At 50.6% G+C, this 18,308-nt stretch overlaps 2 protein-coding genes across 3 annotated transcripts in view; one reads left to right on the forward strand and one right to left on the reverse strand.

Moving 5' to 3' along the window:
* The window catches only part of BPHL (biphenyl hydrolase like), a 32,333-nt gene extending 25,865 nt beyond the window's left edge, over positions 1-6,468 (forward strand). For both annotated transcript variants that reach the window (XR_011529854.1, XM_070584990.1), the window contains one exon: positions 6,093-6,468. Coding sequence is in view for 1 of the 2 variants with exons in the window: in XM_070584990.1 (XP_070441091.1) it covers positions 6,093-6,180 (88 nt within the window). In the remaining variant the exon portion in view is untranslated. The remainder of the gene's footprint in view (positions 1-6,092) is intronic.
* Positions 6,469-6,906: 438 nt separating this feature from the next.
* On the reverse strand, positions 6,907-11,055 carry TUBB2A (tubulin beta 2A class IIa). Its single transcript, XM_070584989.1, has 4 exons — positions 10,720-11,055; positions 9,333-9,441; positions 8,874-8,984; positions 6,907-8,165 (listed from the first exon to the last, which is right to left on the reverse strand). The coding sequence occupies exons 1-4, from the start codon at positions 10,774-10,776 to the stop codon at positions 7,105-7,107; spliced, it is 1,338 nt and encodes a 445-aa protein (XP_070441090.1). The 5' UTR covers positions 10,777-11,055; the 3' UTR covers positions 6,907-7,104.
* Positions 11,056-18,308: the final 7,253 nt, after the last annotated feature.

The following is an 18,308-nucleotide window of genomic DNA, read 5'->3' on the forward strand; positions in this document are numbered from 1 at the left end:
GTTCAGTGGTTTTGAAATTTGTTTTTAGGTGCTGGAACCTTTCTTCCTAATAAATTCCTGTGCAGAAGTCCAAGATATAAAACATAGAATAAGAGCTGCTCTGATTACAGCAGTGATGGGGAGCAGACCCGGCCCCTGTGTGTCCCCTTAGCATCCAGCCCTCCCTCCTAGGCTGAAAAGCACTGACGTGGCTCACCTCCTGCCTGGCCAGCCAGCCTCTGCTTGGGCGTCCCCTGTCCAGACATGCATCCCCACGACGCCAGCCCTGGCTCCCTTTCAGAGACTTTGCATTGAGCAAAGGTTGGCACCCAGCAGACCCTGTGAGGTCAGGGTGGCCAGGCCCTGGGAAGCCGTGGGACTGAGCCAGCTCACAAGAGGATGTGACTACTCTGCTAGCTGAGCCACGTGTGTGCTCAGTCTGTGTTGGTCTGCTAGGGCCACTGTAACAAATACCACTGACTGGGGGCTTGAATAGTAGAAATTTATTTTCTCACAGCTCTGGAGACAAAGAAGTCTGGGATCGAGGTGTTGGCAAGGCTGATTTCTTGTGAGGCTTCTCTCCTTGGCTTGTAGATGGCCGTCTTCCCCCTGTGTCTTCAGCTGTGCTTCCCTCTGTGTGTGTCTGTGTCCTAATCTCTTCTTAGGGGACACCAGTCATATTGGATTAGGGCCTAGCCATATGACCTCATTTTACCTTAATTACCTCTTTAAAGACCTTTTATCCAAATAAGGTCACACTCTGAGGTCCTGGGGGTTAGGACTTCAACATATGAATTTTGGGGGGACACAATTTAGCCCATAACAGTATGTTTCTGAGGAGGTACCCAGATCTCAGGAATTAGAGGCCCAGCAGAGGTCAGGATCTGGGTTGTAGACCCAGCTGCAAATGACCAGCACCTTGCCTGGAATCCCGCTGCATCCCTCACCCCCTTCCTTTGCCTGGTAAGTGTGCTCATCCTGCAGGTGGCGACTGAGATCTTTCCTCCTTCTCCACTCACTCATCTGTCTAAGGCTATGCAGCTCTATTTATACCTTTTTAACAGCTGTTAGCATGTGAATTTAATTTTCCTCCTGTTGAACACAGCGACACTATCCCAGCATGTTGAAAGAAAGAGAACGTGAGAGCAAGAGAGGCACACAGGGCCCGGTCTCTGTGGATGGGCAGGGGTCATTGTCTGGTGACTCAGGCCCAGAGAGTGTGGTGTGGACTTCTACTGCGTGTTCTGGGGCCCGGACAAGAGAGCAGACCAGGCGGGAAAGAACAAGGGGTAAAGTCCATGTGTGCAAAGAGTCGGCACCTTAGGATCAGTGTCAACTAGGGGAGATGTGGGAAACGGAATCTTGCCTGGAGACCAGAATCGGTATTTCGGGAGCCTGAGCAACATCCATAGTGGGAGTGGTGAAGAGCACCAGCAGGGATTCAGATGGACCCGAGTGTGAGTGCTGGCTCCATCACTAACTGTGTGCGCTTAAGCAGTGCACGTATGTTTCTGTACCTCTGTTTCCTTGCATGTAAAATTGGGGTGATAATACCTATCATCTCAAAATATTTTGGGGGGTAATGAATGAGGAAGTATGTGTACATTTAAGACTTAGTAAGAGCTCACCACACAGTAGCTGCCTTGTGTGGATGGAATGCTGGTGTGGGCATTGCTGATCAGGGGCCCAGGACACAGCCAGGGCGTAGCTTGATAGTAGGTCAGAGGCAAGTTGCCCTCTGTCCCAAGTTTCAGCAGTACACACACAGAGACAGACAGAGAGAGAGAGAGTCAGTCTGATTGATTTACCGTAAGGAATAAGGAATTGGCTCATGCAATTACAGAAGCTTAGAAGTCCAAGATCTGTACTTGGCAAGCTGGAGACCCAGGAGAGCTGATGGTGTAGTTGCAGTCTGACTCTGAAAGCCTGAGAATCAGAAAGGGCTGAGGTTTCAGTTTGAGCCTGAAGGCAGAGAAAAGCCGATGTCCCGGTTCAAAGGCAGGCAAGCAGGAGGAATTCTCTTTACTGGGGGAGCAGGTCTTTCTGTTCTATTCAGCTCTTCAACTGATTGGATGAGGCTCCCCACATTAGGGAGGGCAGTCTGCTTTACTCAGCCTACTGACTTAAATGTTAATCTCATCCAAAAATGCCCTCACTAACACCCAGAATAATGTTTGACCAAATGCCTGGGTACCTATGGCCTGGTCAGTTTGACACATAAAACCGACCATCACAGCAGGGAGGCCATGGGCTGCTTTCCTCAAGGGTGTTGGTCTAGTGGTGGGTTCACTGCAGGGCGTGCCTGGGCTGTCTGAGTAGTGGGCTGGATGCTGTCCGCTGAACCACAGAAGGGAGGGAGGCCTCTCTCTGCAGCTTCCTGGGCTCTTCAAGGGGTGCCACCAGTGGTAAGATGGCCCAGACTGCCACAGCAAGTCAGTAGGAGCCGCACCACGAGCAGGAATGAAGTGAGTTGACCTAGGTGAAAAAGATTTGTGCTGTGACAGAGGTTCCTTTCAGCCATGTAGTAAAGTGAACCAGGTTCCCGGGGGTTGTGGACACTGAAGGAGGGCCGGCTGCCCTGCCTTCCTCTTGTAGACCACCTCCAGGCTTGGGGGGCAGCGGCTGTGCCCTCCCTTCTGCTAACTGCCCCAGGTGACTTTCCCTACCTCTCCCGTCCCCTCCTCCTCCCAGATTCTGCGTCCAGCTCCTCATCTCTGACTCCCTGTTGCTGGGATTGAAGGGAAGGCAGTCAGCTCAGGACCCCACTGATTGCTGAGTTACAGGAGCGACTCCAAGCAGGGTTAGACTAGTCCTTTGTGTTTCCGAGAGAGTTGGGTCTCATCCTTTCCAGACAAATCCTACCCATGGCATTTTGTAAAATCTCTCTTAAAGTAAGAATCTCCCAATTGGAGTTGGCTGTGTTAGCCAATAAATGTAAATAAATTGTGCTCCAAGGTTGGAGCATTTCATTCATATGCTGTACATAATTAGAACCTTCATAAGGACTTTTGTAAATTGTAAAGTGAGGTATAAATAGAATAATAAAGTAATAGCAAACATGTATTAAGTGCTTACTGTGTACCCAAAGACCCCATGCTGTGTCCCTTATATGCATTATCTCGTTTCACCTTCAGAATACAATATGGGGTAGATATTATTACCATCCCATTTTCCAGATGAGGAATTGTGGCTTAGGGAGGTGATCTAACTTAGTATAGTTCCAGTGCTAGTTAAACTGGATATATCTTGACTCCATAAAGCCCATGCCTTTAACTCTGTGATAGCACCTCCAGTTACACTCAGCTGGACCAGAAGAAAGCTTCTAGTGTGTCAGAAGGCCCCGACAAGGTCCCTGTAGTCCTGGCAGGTTTGGCAAGGCTTTCTTCTCCGCACACTAGTTAGAAGAACCCATCTTGCAGACCCTGACAGCTAAGAAGGAGTCCACTCCAAGCTGTAGCATTCCCGAAAAACTCTCAGGCTGAGAGGGGAGAGGGTGCTGGCTCAGGGGCCATGCTCCATCTGCCCGTCCCCACCACACCGGCTTTTCCAGCTTGAAGGAGGTTGTGGCCTACCCACCGATCATTACATTTTTCTTAGATGGGGCTTTCTAGAAGGAGCAGAGAATAAAGAATTAAAGACTAAAAAGGGACTGTTGTGGGCAGCCAGGTTTGGATGGCCTCAGAAGGATGCCTGAAAGGGACAGTGTGGCTGTTGGCCACACTGTTGTCAGTTTCCATCATGGAAGAGATTCTGGTACAAAGAACCAGCAGCTTATTGTGGTTTTCAATTAAAATGAAAATGCTAAGAGGCTTCATAACTAAAATAAGAGTTTTATCACATCCAAGTGAAGTGAAAAGTCTACAGCACATTACTGTGGCCTTGATCCTGTCTGGAGCTCTCAGCTTAGTGAAAGCTGTAGGAGGTCAGACTGAGGAAGGAAAGGTAGCATCGTGGGGCCAGCATTCCTCCTCACCACCTCGCCCGTAAAGAGCATCCTAGAAGACTGCATTACACAGAGGTAAAGTGACTACTGAATTTACCCTGTGAGATTAGACATATTTTAATTCCTCGAAAGATCTAGAATCCCATCTCTTTTTCTGAAAGTGCCAAATGCAACGAGGACCCTGCCCCGGCAAATAGGAGCTTGTGTTTACCTTCTCAGAGGCCCGTTCATTTCCAGCTGAGCCATGTGTTTGGCGCTGGGGGACTTCTACTAATTTTCCTGGGAAATGTGATTGTTTGAAAACCACTGTCCATGGTGCGTGTGATTAGATCCTTTTGTCATTGGGTGAGAATCTAGGTCAGCAGTAGAGTGGCTGCTTGGCCTTGGCAGCTACAGATTTATGTCTGTGTGGTGTGGTGCCTTCCCAGAGAGGAATGCACAATAGGTTTTAAGTATAGTGAATTCTGTGACAGACCTAAAGGAGGAGGGTGCACTAAGGACCTTGAAATGACCCCCAAAAGGTCAAGGGGAAGAGCAGTTTCTTCATACCCTCATCTACCTGTCTGTCCGTCTATTGATCTATCCAGAGTCTCATGCAGTTCTGGATGTAGATGCCTCAGAACAGATGTCCCATGTTTTTAATGAAGGAGGCCTAGTTTTTATTTCCCTGAGGCCTAGAGATTCCTATAGGAAGAGTGCAGACAGCGCTGAGGCTGAGGGAATTCACAGCTGGTGTCTCTCCTTCCTGATTAGGAATCTGAGCTAATCGTAGAAATAGGGTAGGACAGGTGATAACCAGCTTGGCTGTCCACAAAGGAGGACCTCTAGGTTTGGCAGGCTGGGGTCACTGCTTCAGAATCCAGCTAGGCGCACATTAGGGATGCACCTTGGCCCAGTCATGCCTTCTATAACCTTTCAGCCTCCTTGGCAGCTGGGTCTTTTCTGTTCCCTAAACATGGCAGCCTTGAGCATCCCTGCAAGCCCCGTTCCTTGCATAGTGCAATCTGGGATCCTGTCTCTGGGGTTGGTGCAGCTCATCCTTCTTTTCTGAGCAGCATTGAAATTGAATTTGCAATGTTCTAGTTTTTATTAATGGTGTTATTAACTTTCCCAAGGGTCTCAGAAAGATGCCAACAATATATCTTCCTTTCAAATAGATCATCTCATACCCCCACCCCACCCTACACGTGGTTGAGTTGCAAGAGGCCCAACATCATCCAAGGACAGCTCTCTTCCCAGCTTCTTTCTCTCTAGTGCTCACTGAGGCTCTCAGAGCTCTCAGCCCCCAGGTGAGGAAAGATCAGAGAATTAGGCAAGGGGCTAACTGGCATTTTGCCCCAATATAGTCCTTTTAATGTCCAGTTGTCATTGTAGACAGAACAACTCTGAGTTGCACTTATATCTTAGAAGCTTTGTTTAAAACTTATTATTTCTGTACTTTTATAGCCAATAAATAAACTCTAGAACTCAGAGAAGTCTGCCTTTATTAAGGAAATTGCAAACCAGCCATGTTTGACCAAAACCCTATTGGAAGGAAGAACTACCCCAGGAGGTTTGCCACAAAAGACACGTTGCGGCAGCTGCAAAGGAAAGGAGGCTGGTGCCGCTCCCGCCGCCTCGCAGTCCAGAGGAGCACCCCCTGCCCCGGTGTGGCTTGTGTTCAGACTCACTCAGTTCACAAATGACGGGGTGACTGGGAACCTTGAAAGGCAGGCTGGTGGTGGCTGTGAATCCTGATTTGGGTTTTCCCACTACCTGGGTGCCCCAAGAAGCTCACTTGTTCTTATCCAGTGGATTCTGGATGTTTTGAATCTTTATCATCTTTCCAACCTTCTCTCTTAAAATCAGCTTTATTAAAATGATTTTTTTTTTTCAGATAACCACCAAATCACATCCCCTACTCAGTCAGGTTTACAGTCAAACCATTTATTACACAATACAATCCCAAATAGTGTGTGTGCTCCGTTACTGTGAGGGCAACCTCCAGGTTAGTGCTTTCACTCCTAAGTCTATATTTAGGGAAAGTTTATACCACGTACCTTACATTGTCTCCCCAGTAGTAGTCATGAAAAAAATGTGACACTTTTCCACTTTAGATTTCCATGAAATGTGAGGGAAGTTAAGAGGTTTTTAAATGGTGTACCGTTGATCACGAGCTTCTTTTCCTTAGGTTGCATCTGATGCCAGAAGGCAAGCACAACCTGCACTTACGTTTTGCAAATGAATTCAACAAGTTAGCAGAAGACTTCCTACAATGAAAATGTGCCTGAGCACCGGTGACCTGGTGATCTTTATTGTGGGGCTTGAGCCTGCTGCTGCCTTTGCAGCTCCCCCCGCCTGGAGTCACCCCTCAGTCCACCTGCCTTCCCCGGGCTTGCCGCTCCTCCCTTCACACCCACCGCTCATCCACTACGAATAATGGCGCACTGAAAACAGCCTCCAGCTGTAATAGACACGAAAATTAAATCTGATTTTGTAACATTGAGTTGTGAATTTCTACCATTGTCTTAAATAAATTTCTATCATGATTTTTACTTTGCAATAAATCTAAGGTGAATATTTGTGCTGCTCATGACTGCTACTATAGGACACTTCACCTTTATGCTGTAACTTTTATCTGCGAGGTACAATCCTTCACTGGTCTTTTTATTTGTACTTATCACATTGCTAAAAGAGAAGCAGAGAAACAAGTCCTTGCCTAGGTTCCTTGATTTTACATTGTCACGAGAGTTGCTGGACCTGCAGCAAATAGGGAAGAAGGTATACCTTATCCTCAAATGTCTTCAGTCCTGGAGTCATTTACTGGATCCCTCTACTTTAATGCTTTGGGCCACTGAAGATGAAAAACCGTCTTATCTGTCTTTACTAAAAGAGCAGAAAGGCTATTAATTAAAAATATTAAATTAGAAATGCTATTTCGTTAAAATTACTAAACCAAGAAACATTTAAGAAATATTTAGTGAAAGAATAGAGAGACCACAAAGTTCTGGACACATGCTTTTTTATTAGTATAGATATCTTAGACAATACTATAATTTTTAGAGGAGTTCCACATTATTACATCAACAGTGTGAATTTCTGACAGGGGCAAAACTGAGCACCATAGTATACAAATAGAAAGACCATGCGTGATTGAGGACAACGACAGTTCACTAAGAGTGCACGATTTATCTGAGAAGTTCTTAAGCCTCATCCTCGCCCTCCTCCTCCTCAAACTCCCCTTGTTCGTCGGCCGTGGCGTCCTGGTACTGCTGGTACTCGGACACCAGGTCGTTCATGTTGCTCTCGGCCTCGGTGAACTCCATCTCATCCATGCCCTCGCCCGTGTACCAGTGCAGGAAGGCCTTGCGCCGGAACATGGCCGTGAACTGCTCCGAGATGCGCTTGAACAGCTCCTGGATGGCCGTGCTGTTGCCGATGAAGGTGGCGGACATCTTGAGGCCGCGCGGCGGGATGTCGCACACGGCCGTCTTCACGTTGTTGGGGATCCACTCGACGAAGTAGCTGCTGTTCTTGTTCTGCACGTTGAGCATCTGCTCGTCCACCTCCTTCATGGACATGCGGCCTCGGAAGATGGCAGCCACGGTGAGGTAGCGGCCGTGGCGGGGGTCGCAGGCGGCCATCATGTTCTTGGAGTCGAACATCTGCTGGGTGAGCTCGGGCACCGTCAGGGCCCGGTACTGCTGGCTGCCGCGGCTGGTCAGCGGGGCGAAGCCGGGCATGAAGAAGTGCAGGCGGGGGAAGGGCACCATGTTCACGGCCAGTTTGCGCAGGTCTGCGTTCAGCTGGCCTGGGAAGCGCAGGCAGGTGGTGACGCCGCTCATGGTGGCCGACACCAGGTGGTTGAGGTCTCCGTACGTGGGGGTGGTCAGTTTCAGGGTGCGGAAGCAGATGTCATACAGGGCCTCATTGTCAATGGAGTAGGTCTCATCTGTGTTTTCCACCAGCTGGTGGACAGAGAGGGTGGCATTGTAGGGCTCGACCACCGTGTCTGACACCTTGGGCGAGGGCATCACGCTGAAGGTGTTCATGATGCGGTCTGGGTACTCCTCCCGGATCTTGCTGATGAGCAGTGTGCCCATCCCGGACCCAGTGCCACCCCCCAGCGAGTGGGTCAGCTGGAAGCCCTGCAGACAGTCACAGCTTTCTGACTCCTTCCTCACCACGTCCAGGACCGAATCCACCAGTTCGGCTCCCTCTGTGTAGTGGCCCTTGGCCCAGTTGTTTCCGGCACCACTCTGGCCTGCCACAGGGAAAGGAGACATTAGACACTGTAACATAAGGAATGCCAACTTCTGTCCTTTTGACTCTGGACTAGTCTTGGAGTGGCAGATGCTTCTCTTGTAGATACTCTTATTTACCTATAGAAAAATTTCCTATATAACTGTGACCTTCAAAAACACTTGGGATCATAACAAAATAGAAAATAAGTTTAGTTTATATGAGGTTATTAATAGAGCAAGAAGATGGTTTAACAAAACCCAACCGGCTTTAACTAAGAACAGAGAACCTGCTGTAAATATTTAAATTAAGGACAATTAACAGGCAGGGGCGAAGGCACAATGTGATCAGAGGACAAGTCAGCTGTCTCAAAAAGGCCTTTGCTTCTTGAACTGCTTACTGGTTGTCACCGGTCCTCTGAGATCACCAGTAGCCTATTCACTCCTGTTGGAGGCCTTTGCGTTGCTCTCTGTTCCTGGCCCTTCACAGGCTGCTCTGTGGTGGGAGGGCTACAGCAGCCCTCTGCAGGCTGGCACTGTTCTCTGAGCTGTCCAGACAGTGACCAGAGAAGTGGCCACTGTGAACTGGGTGGCATTAGGCCAGGACTCAGGGCTGTCGTCTGTGGACACACGGTCTCCACCTCGGCATTCAACACTAAGAGCCGTGATCTCCACAGTGTCAGGAGGAAGGAGACTCACGCAGCCAGTGCCCACTGACCGTGATTACATACCGAACACAAAGTTGTCTGGCCTGAAGATCTGGCCGAATGGTCCAGACCTGACCGAGTCCATGGTGCCCGGCTCCAGATCCACCAGGATGGCCCGAGGGACGTACTTGTTACCTGTGGGGACAAGAGCCAGACTTAGGGAGTTGGCAAGAGATCACAGACAAGGTTGTGCTCTCTGCGACTCTCACTGCAGAATCCATTAGAGAAAATCCCAGTATCTGAGACAAAAGTGAGAGAAGAGGGGAGCTTTTCTGCTCTGGAAAAACAGAGGTAATGAGCATGCTTAGTCATGGCAAACATGCAGGAGTCTGAAGGAACTATAAAGTGTATTTTTTAGCAGCTGACATTTAAAATGAACACAAGAAGCATTTCTTCGTCATTTGTGTGTTCCTAGTACATTGTGTCTGCCACATAGCAGTATGGAAAGCAAGGGTGACTGGGCAAAAATATTCAAATAGTCACCAGCGGCTTCGTTGTAGTACACATTGATTCTCTCCAGCTGCAAGTCACTGTCTCCATGGTAACTGCCAGTGGGGTCGATCCCATGCTCATCGCTGATGACCTCCCAAAACTGGAAAGGAAAAGAAGGAATCGCATAATGGCCTGGCCCTCTAAATGTCAGGAAGGATAGCCCTTTTCTTCCTCGTGTCCTTGGAACAGCGGTCGCTGTGGTCAGACCGTTCAGGAGCTCTGGACTGACCAGATAGCTGCAGCCCCTGGTGCTCCAGCAGCTGCTGCTGAGGAGCTTGGAAATCCGCAGAGCATCGGCCATGTTATGGCGATTGACTGAAAAGCTGGGAGGGGCACTGAAGTGGGGGCGGGGGGGGGGGGGCGGGGGTGGGCACAGAGGGTTCCCTTCTAGGCAATGCCACTGGGTCCTGGGGAGGCTGTCACCCCCAGGCAGGGCTGAAGGTCGCAGTATCCCAGCTGATGGATGGGTCCTGGCAGATCTGAGGACCAGGTGGAACCCGCCCTGTGGCTGCCTTCAGGGATCAATGTCTCCTGGCACAAACCCCACCCAGCCCCCCAAGCAGCATAGTGTTATGCCAGTGACATCCATACTGGCCTCCAGCCACTGACCACAGCAGGGGATGGGTGGGGAAGGGTAAGAAGGAGCCTGGGAGCAAGGCTCAGGGCAGTGGATGGAGCTGGCCCTGGTGAGGTTGCAAACTCCATTGTGAATTGGCAGCAGGAAAGGGGGCGGGGAGGTTGGGGTGGGCAATATGGCGGTTCTGAAAGAGACCACGTCCTTGTCCAGGCGCCCGCCCACACCCATGCACCATGCCCGCTCCTGCCTGGCCCACTGCGGTCTGTAGTCACAGCCAACGCGGTCACCTGCTGCCCCGCGACCGGAAGCCAGACTCTGACACTGAACATCTTTACGTCTAGATGGGAAATTATCTAAGGTTCACGTCTTCGAAACCCAACGAGAAGCCTCCATGACATCTGTTACCCAATGACACTGCATTTTTTCATTAAAACCATAGACAAAAATATATAAATTGATCTCCACAAGAAGCCACTGGATTAATATGACCATAGCCCCATCCAAATTTCAGAGACTAATACACCCAGGGAAATGCCAACTACGTCCCCCAGAAGGTCCGTGTCCGAAGGAGATTTCAAGGGGCCTCGATGAAAAGCACACACAGCTGCGGCGCCGCGCGCACAGTGGCAGGTTGTGCGGCTTCCTGGGCCCCGCCCGGCAGCCGCGCCAGGAATGCGCCACCCGGCAGGCGGGCCGCAGCCACCTCCCTCCAGTCCTGGCCTGCGCCCTCGGGACCCGCTGCCCCGGCCCGGCCCGGCCCGCACCCTCGGGGCCGTCGCCCCCTCCCCGCGGCGCGCCCACCTTGGCGCCGATCTGGTTGCCGCACTGGCCCGCCTGGATGTGCACGATCTCGCGCATGGTGCCGGCTGCGGAGCGGGTGGAGGCGCTGGCCCTCGGAGCTGTGCGCGAGCGCTGACCGGCCGACTCAGGAGCGCAGAGACCTGCCACCTCCCCCCAGCTCAGCCCTTTATATGACGGGACCCGCCCCCTCCCCCGCCGGCCCGCAGTGACGTAATGGCGGGCGGGACCGCGGGGGGCGGCGCGGCGGGACTGCGGCACCGCGAGGGGGAGCCGGGGCGCGGTGCGAGGTGCGGGGGCGATGCAGCCCAGCGCCCCGCAGTCCGGGTCCCGCCGGCCCGCCCAGCCCCGGCAGCCGGCACGCCCTGCAGGCGCCCTCGCCCCATCCCTGGGTACGGCCCCACCCCTGCCCCGGGTCGGGGGTCCAGCGCTCAGTCGGGCCACTCTGGATCCCCGAAGAGGGCTGGAGCCCGGGGTGCTGGAACCAGGGGGAGGGGCTGCCTCCAAACAGGGTCCTCGGCTCCTGGGGGAGGGCGAGAGGCGTCGAATACCCTTTTGGAGTAGGGAGCCCAGAATTTTCACTGGAGTCCACAGCTGTTCTCTAAGGGTTTCCACATCCTGGGCACAGTCCTGGACCCCGAGCCTCGTTCTTTCTATTCCGGGTGGGAATTCGCGGCGAGTATAAACGCCAGGAGGAGGTGCAGGGTGAGGAGGAGTCGGGGTCCCAGGTGAGAGGGGCTGGGCGGCTGTCTTCAAGGAAAGCAAGAATGGCAGGTTGGGCGGCTTTTCGCTTCTACGTGTGAGGAAGATGGTCGCTTTGGGAGGGGCTCGCAGAAGTCACTCGGCGCAGGATGTGTCTCATGTCTGCTTTGGGTCTTGGGTCCTTGTAAAGGCCACTTAAATGTGGAAGATTCCACGTGCATGCGTGTGTCAGAATATAATAGCCACGGGTCAGCCCATGTACGTGTGCCTCACACGCCTTGTCGCCTAACCCTCACGGCAGCCGTATAGCGCTGCACGGCCCGGTCCAGAGGCCACCGGCCACAGGTAGCTATTGCACGCTTGAAACGTGCGTAGTCGGAGCAGAGACTCGCTTTAAGTGTAAAATACTCATCGAATTTCATGGACCCAGTAAGTTAAAAGAATGTAAAATATTCCATTAGTGCTAATTGTTTATCTATCTCGATTACATATCAAAATAATATTTTGGATATATTTTTGAAATTATATCCAATTTCAAAGTGCTTTTCTATTAACTTTTTAAAATGCCTGCTAGACTAGTAGTGACTACTAGAAAACTTTAGATTACCTGTGTGTCTCACGCTGTACTTCCGTGGAACAGCGCTGTTCCAGAGTGAACATTATTACTATCCCAGTCTCACAGCTTGGAGAAGGAGGCTCAGAGTGACTAGCCACAAAGCCGGTAAGTGAGGGCACCCGGATCCCTTCTACAAAGGCAAAGCCCAGATGGATTTTAAAGGCTTGGTCAGGGTGAGGTAAGACCCACCCTTGTTATTCTCAAAGAAGATGTGACAGTGGGCTGGGTGAGCAGGGATGTGGGGCCTACTCTTGTTTCCCAGGGCATCTTCCTTTTCCTCTCTGGGGCCAGTTTCTCCAACTATAAAATGATGATAATTATAGGTGCCCAGCAGCCAGCTTTGTGCGTAGGAAATGAGAAGCTCTATATCAAAGCGGATTGAGTTTATGGAGCAAAAACACAGCCATAAAACCCAAGGCAATGCTGTCACTATAGGTATTAGGGCTATTTGCTGTGTTGATAGTGGGCATATATGAGAGGCAGACCAACTCGCCGCTTCATCACCCCTGCTTTAGGAAGCCTGTCCTTCAGGGTCCTCCCAGCACGCAGGCAAGTGCCTGGTGCTGGCTCTCAGGCTGGGGATGGGTCTCCTAAACTCTCTAGTCTCCCCTCCCCATGCTGCTGGGCCTCCACTGCACAGGGCATCCCACTGATTGTGTTCCCGGTTCCTAGGGCTCAGCATCCACTTCTCTCAACCCCTTCCCCCAACTCCCACATCTTGGGCTCTTCATGACCAGCTGGAACCTTCCAGAACCTCTCCAGAAGAGCTTCAGTGATGACCGGGTTCCACAAAGATTTATTTTCTGGAGGTGATTGCCTCTTGGCCTTTGTTTTTTCATTCAAATGGAAATTTGGGGTCAAACAGGAGCAGAGGATGAGACCTGGAAGGGATGATACTGGGGACATAGGGACCCTAATAGGTGGGCACTTCCCTGCCTGTGGAAGGCCAGACCACCCTCATGGAATTTGCATACTCTCTTGTGTCCTGATTGGGCTGTTAAGCAAGTGACCTAACTTCTCTCAGCCGCTATTACCGTATCTGAAACATGGACATCTGTTCTTATTACGTTGTGAAGAGGACAGTGTCTGTGAACTGAATGTTTGGTGAATGTGCAGTCAGTAAATCAATGACAGCATTGATTACAGCAGGCCCAGGCACCTGAGGACGGCCTGCTCTGTGGATTCTGGCAGCAAATGCTCTTCCCAAGGCTGCCACCTTCTGCCACCTGATATGCACCCCAGATGCACCCCAGCCTGCTTACTCATTTGCCCGCCTCTCCCTCAGCACCCAGCCCTCCTGTCTGTTAGTATATAATCAGAGACACGCACAGGCAGATTTTAAAATAATGCCTGCCCAACCTACAGTGACTCATCCGAGAGCTGTGAGCTCCTGCTCTCCTCCACCGTGTGCGCACCCAGAACACCACCGCGCCGTCACACAGCAGTGCTGTTCTGCACAGCACCGGTGCAGATAATAGCAGGGGGCAAGGGAGCCCACCAACCCTCCCCTGCCCTGGCGTGGGGGCTTTGGGGGAGCTTCGGGGACAAGGTGGTTTCCTCCCCCTCTTTTTTCCTGCTTCAGTGTCTGAAGGAGCAGCTCTTCTGGCTGTTGGGCAGCTTGATGGGGGAGGGGAGCCAACATCCTCCTGCCACATGTCATTTCCTGCTTTAGACCTGATGTCACCGACAGTGTTTGAGCCGCCCCTACCCTGAAGGCACCTTGAGTGATGATGACAAAATCCAGACGGGAGAGGGCAGGCGTGGATTCCTGGTAGAAGGCGGCCATGCCTTTTACAAAAGGCCTCTGCATCCCCCTTCCCTCGGCCTGCCCTTTCTCCCCTCATGCCTCAGTGAGAGGGCTCCAGTGAGCGCCCTCTGATCACGTGCTGCTGCGAGGTGGGTGACTGCTGGTAACAGATGTCCTCTCTAAAGGGCCAGGCAGGGTCTAGTGGAAATGTGTTTAGCTGGGGTCCTGAAATTTTGAGAACATCAGTTTCCTCTGTAGAATAATGGAAACCCAAGAACCGTCCCAGCAGTGAAATTGTCTGAGTTATTCCGAAACAGTCTCACCTCCTATCTGTTCGTGCCCTCAGAGCAGGCCCGGGGTAAGAGGCACCCCGATTGCTCTCTCCCTCAGAACTCACCTAAAACAGCCCTGCCTGCTCTCCCACTGGGAGTGCACATTTTCAGGCTTTTAATGCAAGCATCTCTTTACAAAGATGGAGGAATTTTGCTTAAAGCGTCTAAGATGCTTCTTTTTTTAAAAAGGCTGCCTAATGTATAAACAGTCTCAACCCCAATTTAATTTACCTTGCAAATGTCAGCTCCACCAAAGCTGGTAAATTTTGCACCAGACAATAATAATTTGGAGTAAATATATAGTAGTATTTTTCAGCCACTTTCTGGAATGTTTCATGTCCCAGTATTGCAGTATTTTTACCAGAATTGTCGATCTGGATCTTTCAAAATTGAAAAATACATATGTGTATGTGTGTGTAATATACATATATATTCTTATTGTGGTAAGAATGCATATGTATGTTCTGGTTACAAAGTTAAAATATTTAGAAAATACTAAAAAACACAAGCATGTCTTTCCACTCTTCTCTAGATGTATTTTTTCCACTATTCGTGTTTGATGTGTTATCTTCCTTATTTTTCCTTTTCATGGGTTGTTTTCATGGGTGTTTCTGTTTGTTCCTTTTTAACATAATTTCAATTATTTTTGTCTTCCACATCAGGAATAAAGAACTACTCTACTTTCTTATGCCGTGATTTGAATCAGACATAAGCTCACAAATTCTCAGACATCTGTAAACTTCTCCCAACTGCTACCATTTCCCCAGAACCTAGAGTGCTTGGGCCATACCAAATTCTTGAGGAAGCTGCGCTTCGCATGGCCAGGGCTGGCACATGACTGGAGTGGATTTCCCCTCATTCGTTCAGCCCCCTTCCCCACAGTCCCTGAGTGGTTAAGGGCAGGGGCCCTGGACAGAGTGGTTGGCTGTGTGACCTGGGGCAAGTTACTTAACCTCTCTGTGCCTCAATTGCCTCATCTGTAAAGTGGGAATAACAATAGGATGTACCTCCTGGGGTTGTTACAAGGATTAAATGAATTATTGTGTGAAAGTACTTAGAATCCCACCTGACCCATAGTAAGTGGTATATAAATCTTAGCTATCACAGTTGGTATTCCTGCATCCTTCCTTCCTTCCTTCCTTCCTTCCTGGGAGTTCTCCATAAATTAGAGCTCAGCTCCAATGCCCTTTCTCTGGGATGCCCCTTCTTTGTGCCCCATAATATTGTGTACACCCCTCCGTATGATCGTGCTGACTTCCAGTCCAGGAGGTTGTCCTCAGCAAGGAAGGGCGCTGTCGGGGGAGGAACAAGCAGCACAACTGGAAGCGTGAGCGCAGGCCCCGTTTGGGGCTCTTCCTCCCACCCGAACCCTGAGGGTCTGCAGGTCAGCGAGGGTCCTCACGCCCCGCAGGCTGGTCCTGAGCCGAGCACGCCCCGGGGCAGGGCACAGGCCTGGACTGGCCCCTGGAGGAGCCGTGGAACCGACAGCCTGTGGCCCCCGATTTCTGACATTCTGCCTCCCTCGCCACCTATTTTCTGAATACACACTTTTCTCACAAAAATCTGAGTTGCCAAAGAATTTGAGCGGGGCCAGCCCTGGTGCAGAAGAGGTGCTGCTCCTTGTCTCGGAAGCTCGGACCTCGAGGTTCCTTCTCGTTCACTTTCACGGCAAGGAGCAATCGCGGAAGGTTTGCCGTCAGCGTTTCCTCCGGGTGGAGACGAAGCCGGGTAGATGCGCGGAGCAGGATGACTCTGCCTCTGCTGAAAGTGTGCTGCCGAGAGGCTCGCAATGGGCGCGGCGGGAGCGGGGGCGCGCCCGGGTGGTCCCGGCCCGGCAGCTCAGCCCTCCTCTCCTCTGTCGCCCCCTCGCCCCGCTCCGCTCTCCCGGGAGGGGCTCGGTGCCCTGGCAGTGCCCCGTCCCGGCTGCCCGCGTGTGAGCCTGTGGCACGACGTGTCCCCGTGCCTGCCCCCGCGCCAGCGCGGCCTGCGCAGCTCTCCTGAGGACGGTCTTTGCAGCGGTGCAACGAGCAACCACCACGAGCCTCATAAAATACCTAGGGAAAAATGCGCTCGAAATGTGAAGTGCCCTTTTTTAGCTATAAAATAATATTGAGGTACTGTTTTAAAAGTGTTCATTGGGCCTAGAGCATTTAAGATATGTAAAAAGCCAGTCTCCTGGGGCCTCAGTTGTGCCACCAGGAGTCCTCAGAGAAAGCCCCAAATTGTTTCCTGTTCTTATGGCTCCCTCCTTTGTTCCCAACTAGATCCCAGAAATACTTCATTTGACTATGTAGAAATACTGCTACTTATGTATAGTCAGTTATTATTTATGCCTAATTGTCATGTAGTGCAGAAATAGTAATAGGCATCATTTCAAATATGTGGTGGATGAATTTTGTTAAATTTGTTGTTTAATTATACCAAATTTTGCTTGTGTGACATGCTGCCAATGTCCTTCTTTTCTGGGTTAGGAATATTTGTTACTTCCACTCCTCTCCTCTCATCAGCAAGGGAAATTTTACTATCAGGCTTGGCTGGCACAGTCCTTACTAGTTGTCGAGACCTCAGAAGATGTTTGAGATGCGGGGAAGCCAGGGAGGTGGTGAGGAGACATCTTGGGTCAGTCATTTTCCCTCGTTGGCCAGAAGGGGGCGCACTGGCCAAGGACAGCTTGGTTGCCGTACCTGTTTGAGGGAAGAGGGTAGAGTTAGGCCTTTTGGTGAATGATAGGATAGATGAGCAATGTACAATGAGAAGTTTCTGTGTATACAGTGTTTCAAAGTCAAATTTTTGTTAACTCATGGAATACTTGTATACTGTCCTGATTCACAGATGACTTTTAAGGTTGGATAGTTTTGTGATTAATGAAGCATATGGATCCCAGGGAGATACCGGTACTGATGCTGGAAAAGTGAAGCTGAAAAGCAGGCACGGGCTGAGGCCATCCCTAGTGGGGAGAGCACAGGCTGAGTCGGGGAAAAGTGAGGCAGGAAAGCGACTCAGCAACTTCAGGAGCTGAGTCAACAAATGAGTGTCAAGTCTGACGGGAGATTAATGCCAGGACCAGAACCTGCCATCCAATATTGCATCTGGGCTGAAGGAAGTGATGGGAAAGCAAGACAAGGTAACCAGGAAGCACAAGTCAGAGGGAGCGAGAACGGGACCTCTGCCCTGTAGGCTGCCCCAGAAAGCTGCCTGCAATTGCAAATTTACCTTCCTGAGCTTGAACTAGTCCTAAGTGAAATTGTAAGGGTGGCTAAGTTTCATTTTTGATTCTTTTTCCCAGTTTGAGCGCATGGGCTCCAGCTGCTTATAAAAGTCTGTACCAAGGAAATAATCTAACACCAATCAAGTAGGGCCTTATTCTGATGAGTAAGGATATTAATTCTTCCAAGAATGTTCACGTAGAACCATAGACTTCTGTGGTCAAAGGGACCTGAAAATCATATATTTCAAAATTAAAAGATATTCCAAAATGGATCTATCTTGGTCCCGCCGTGAGAATTCCCGACAAGATGTCATAGAGCCTGTACTTGAACGCTTTCCTTCATGGGGTGCTCACTACAGCGCTGATTGTCGCACTATTTCGTGACAAGGACTTTACATATCTTATTTGATTTCATCCTTACAATGATTCTCTGAAGCAGGTACTATTATCACCAATTTCTGGAATGAGAAGCTAAGGCTCAGAGAAATTAAAATGCTTGCCCAGAGCCATACAACTAGTAAGTAGACAATCACTTACTGTGTGAACACGGTGTCAGGTATTGGAACCGGATGTTCCAAGGACCATGTTCTTCCCACTCCCCAAACTATCCATCTGTGGCAGGCAGGCCGGATTCGAAGATGGCCCTGAGACTCACCTGGGCCTGGTGTGTGCACATCTTTTCCCGGTTGTTCAATCGAACACTAATCTAGGTACTGCTGTAATGAGGTTTTCCAGGTGTAATTAAGGTCCCAAATCCGTTGACCTTAAAATAGGGAGATGATCTGGGTCATCGCTAATCACATGAGCCCTTTCAAAGCAGAGATTTTTCTCCAGCTGGTGGCGGAAGAGGACCCCAGAATTTGAAAGCAGTGGAGACACTCGCCTGCTGGCCTTGCAGGAGCGGCTACCATATTGTGAAGAGGACCACGCGGCAGGGAATGGCAGGCGGCCTCTAGAAGCAGACAACAGCCTCTGATCAACAGTCAG

The sequence above is a fragment of the Equus przewalskii genome, chromosome 19 (assembly GCF_037783145.1).
Source record: "Equus przewalskii isolate Varuska chromosome 19, EquPr2, whole genome shotgun sequence".
Classification (NCBI taxonomy): domain Eukaryota; kingdom Metazoa; phylum Chordata; class Mammalia; order Perissodactyla; family Equidae; genus Equus; species Equus przewalskii.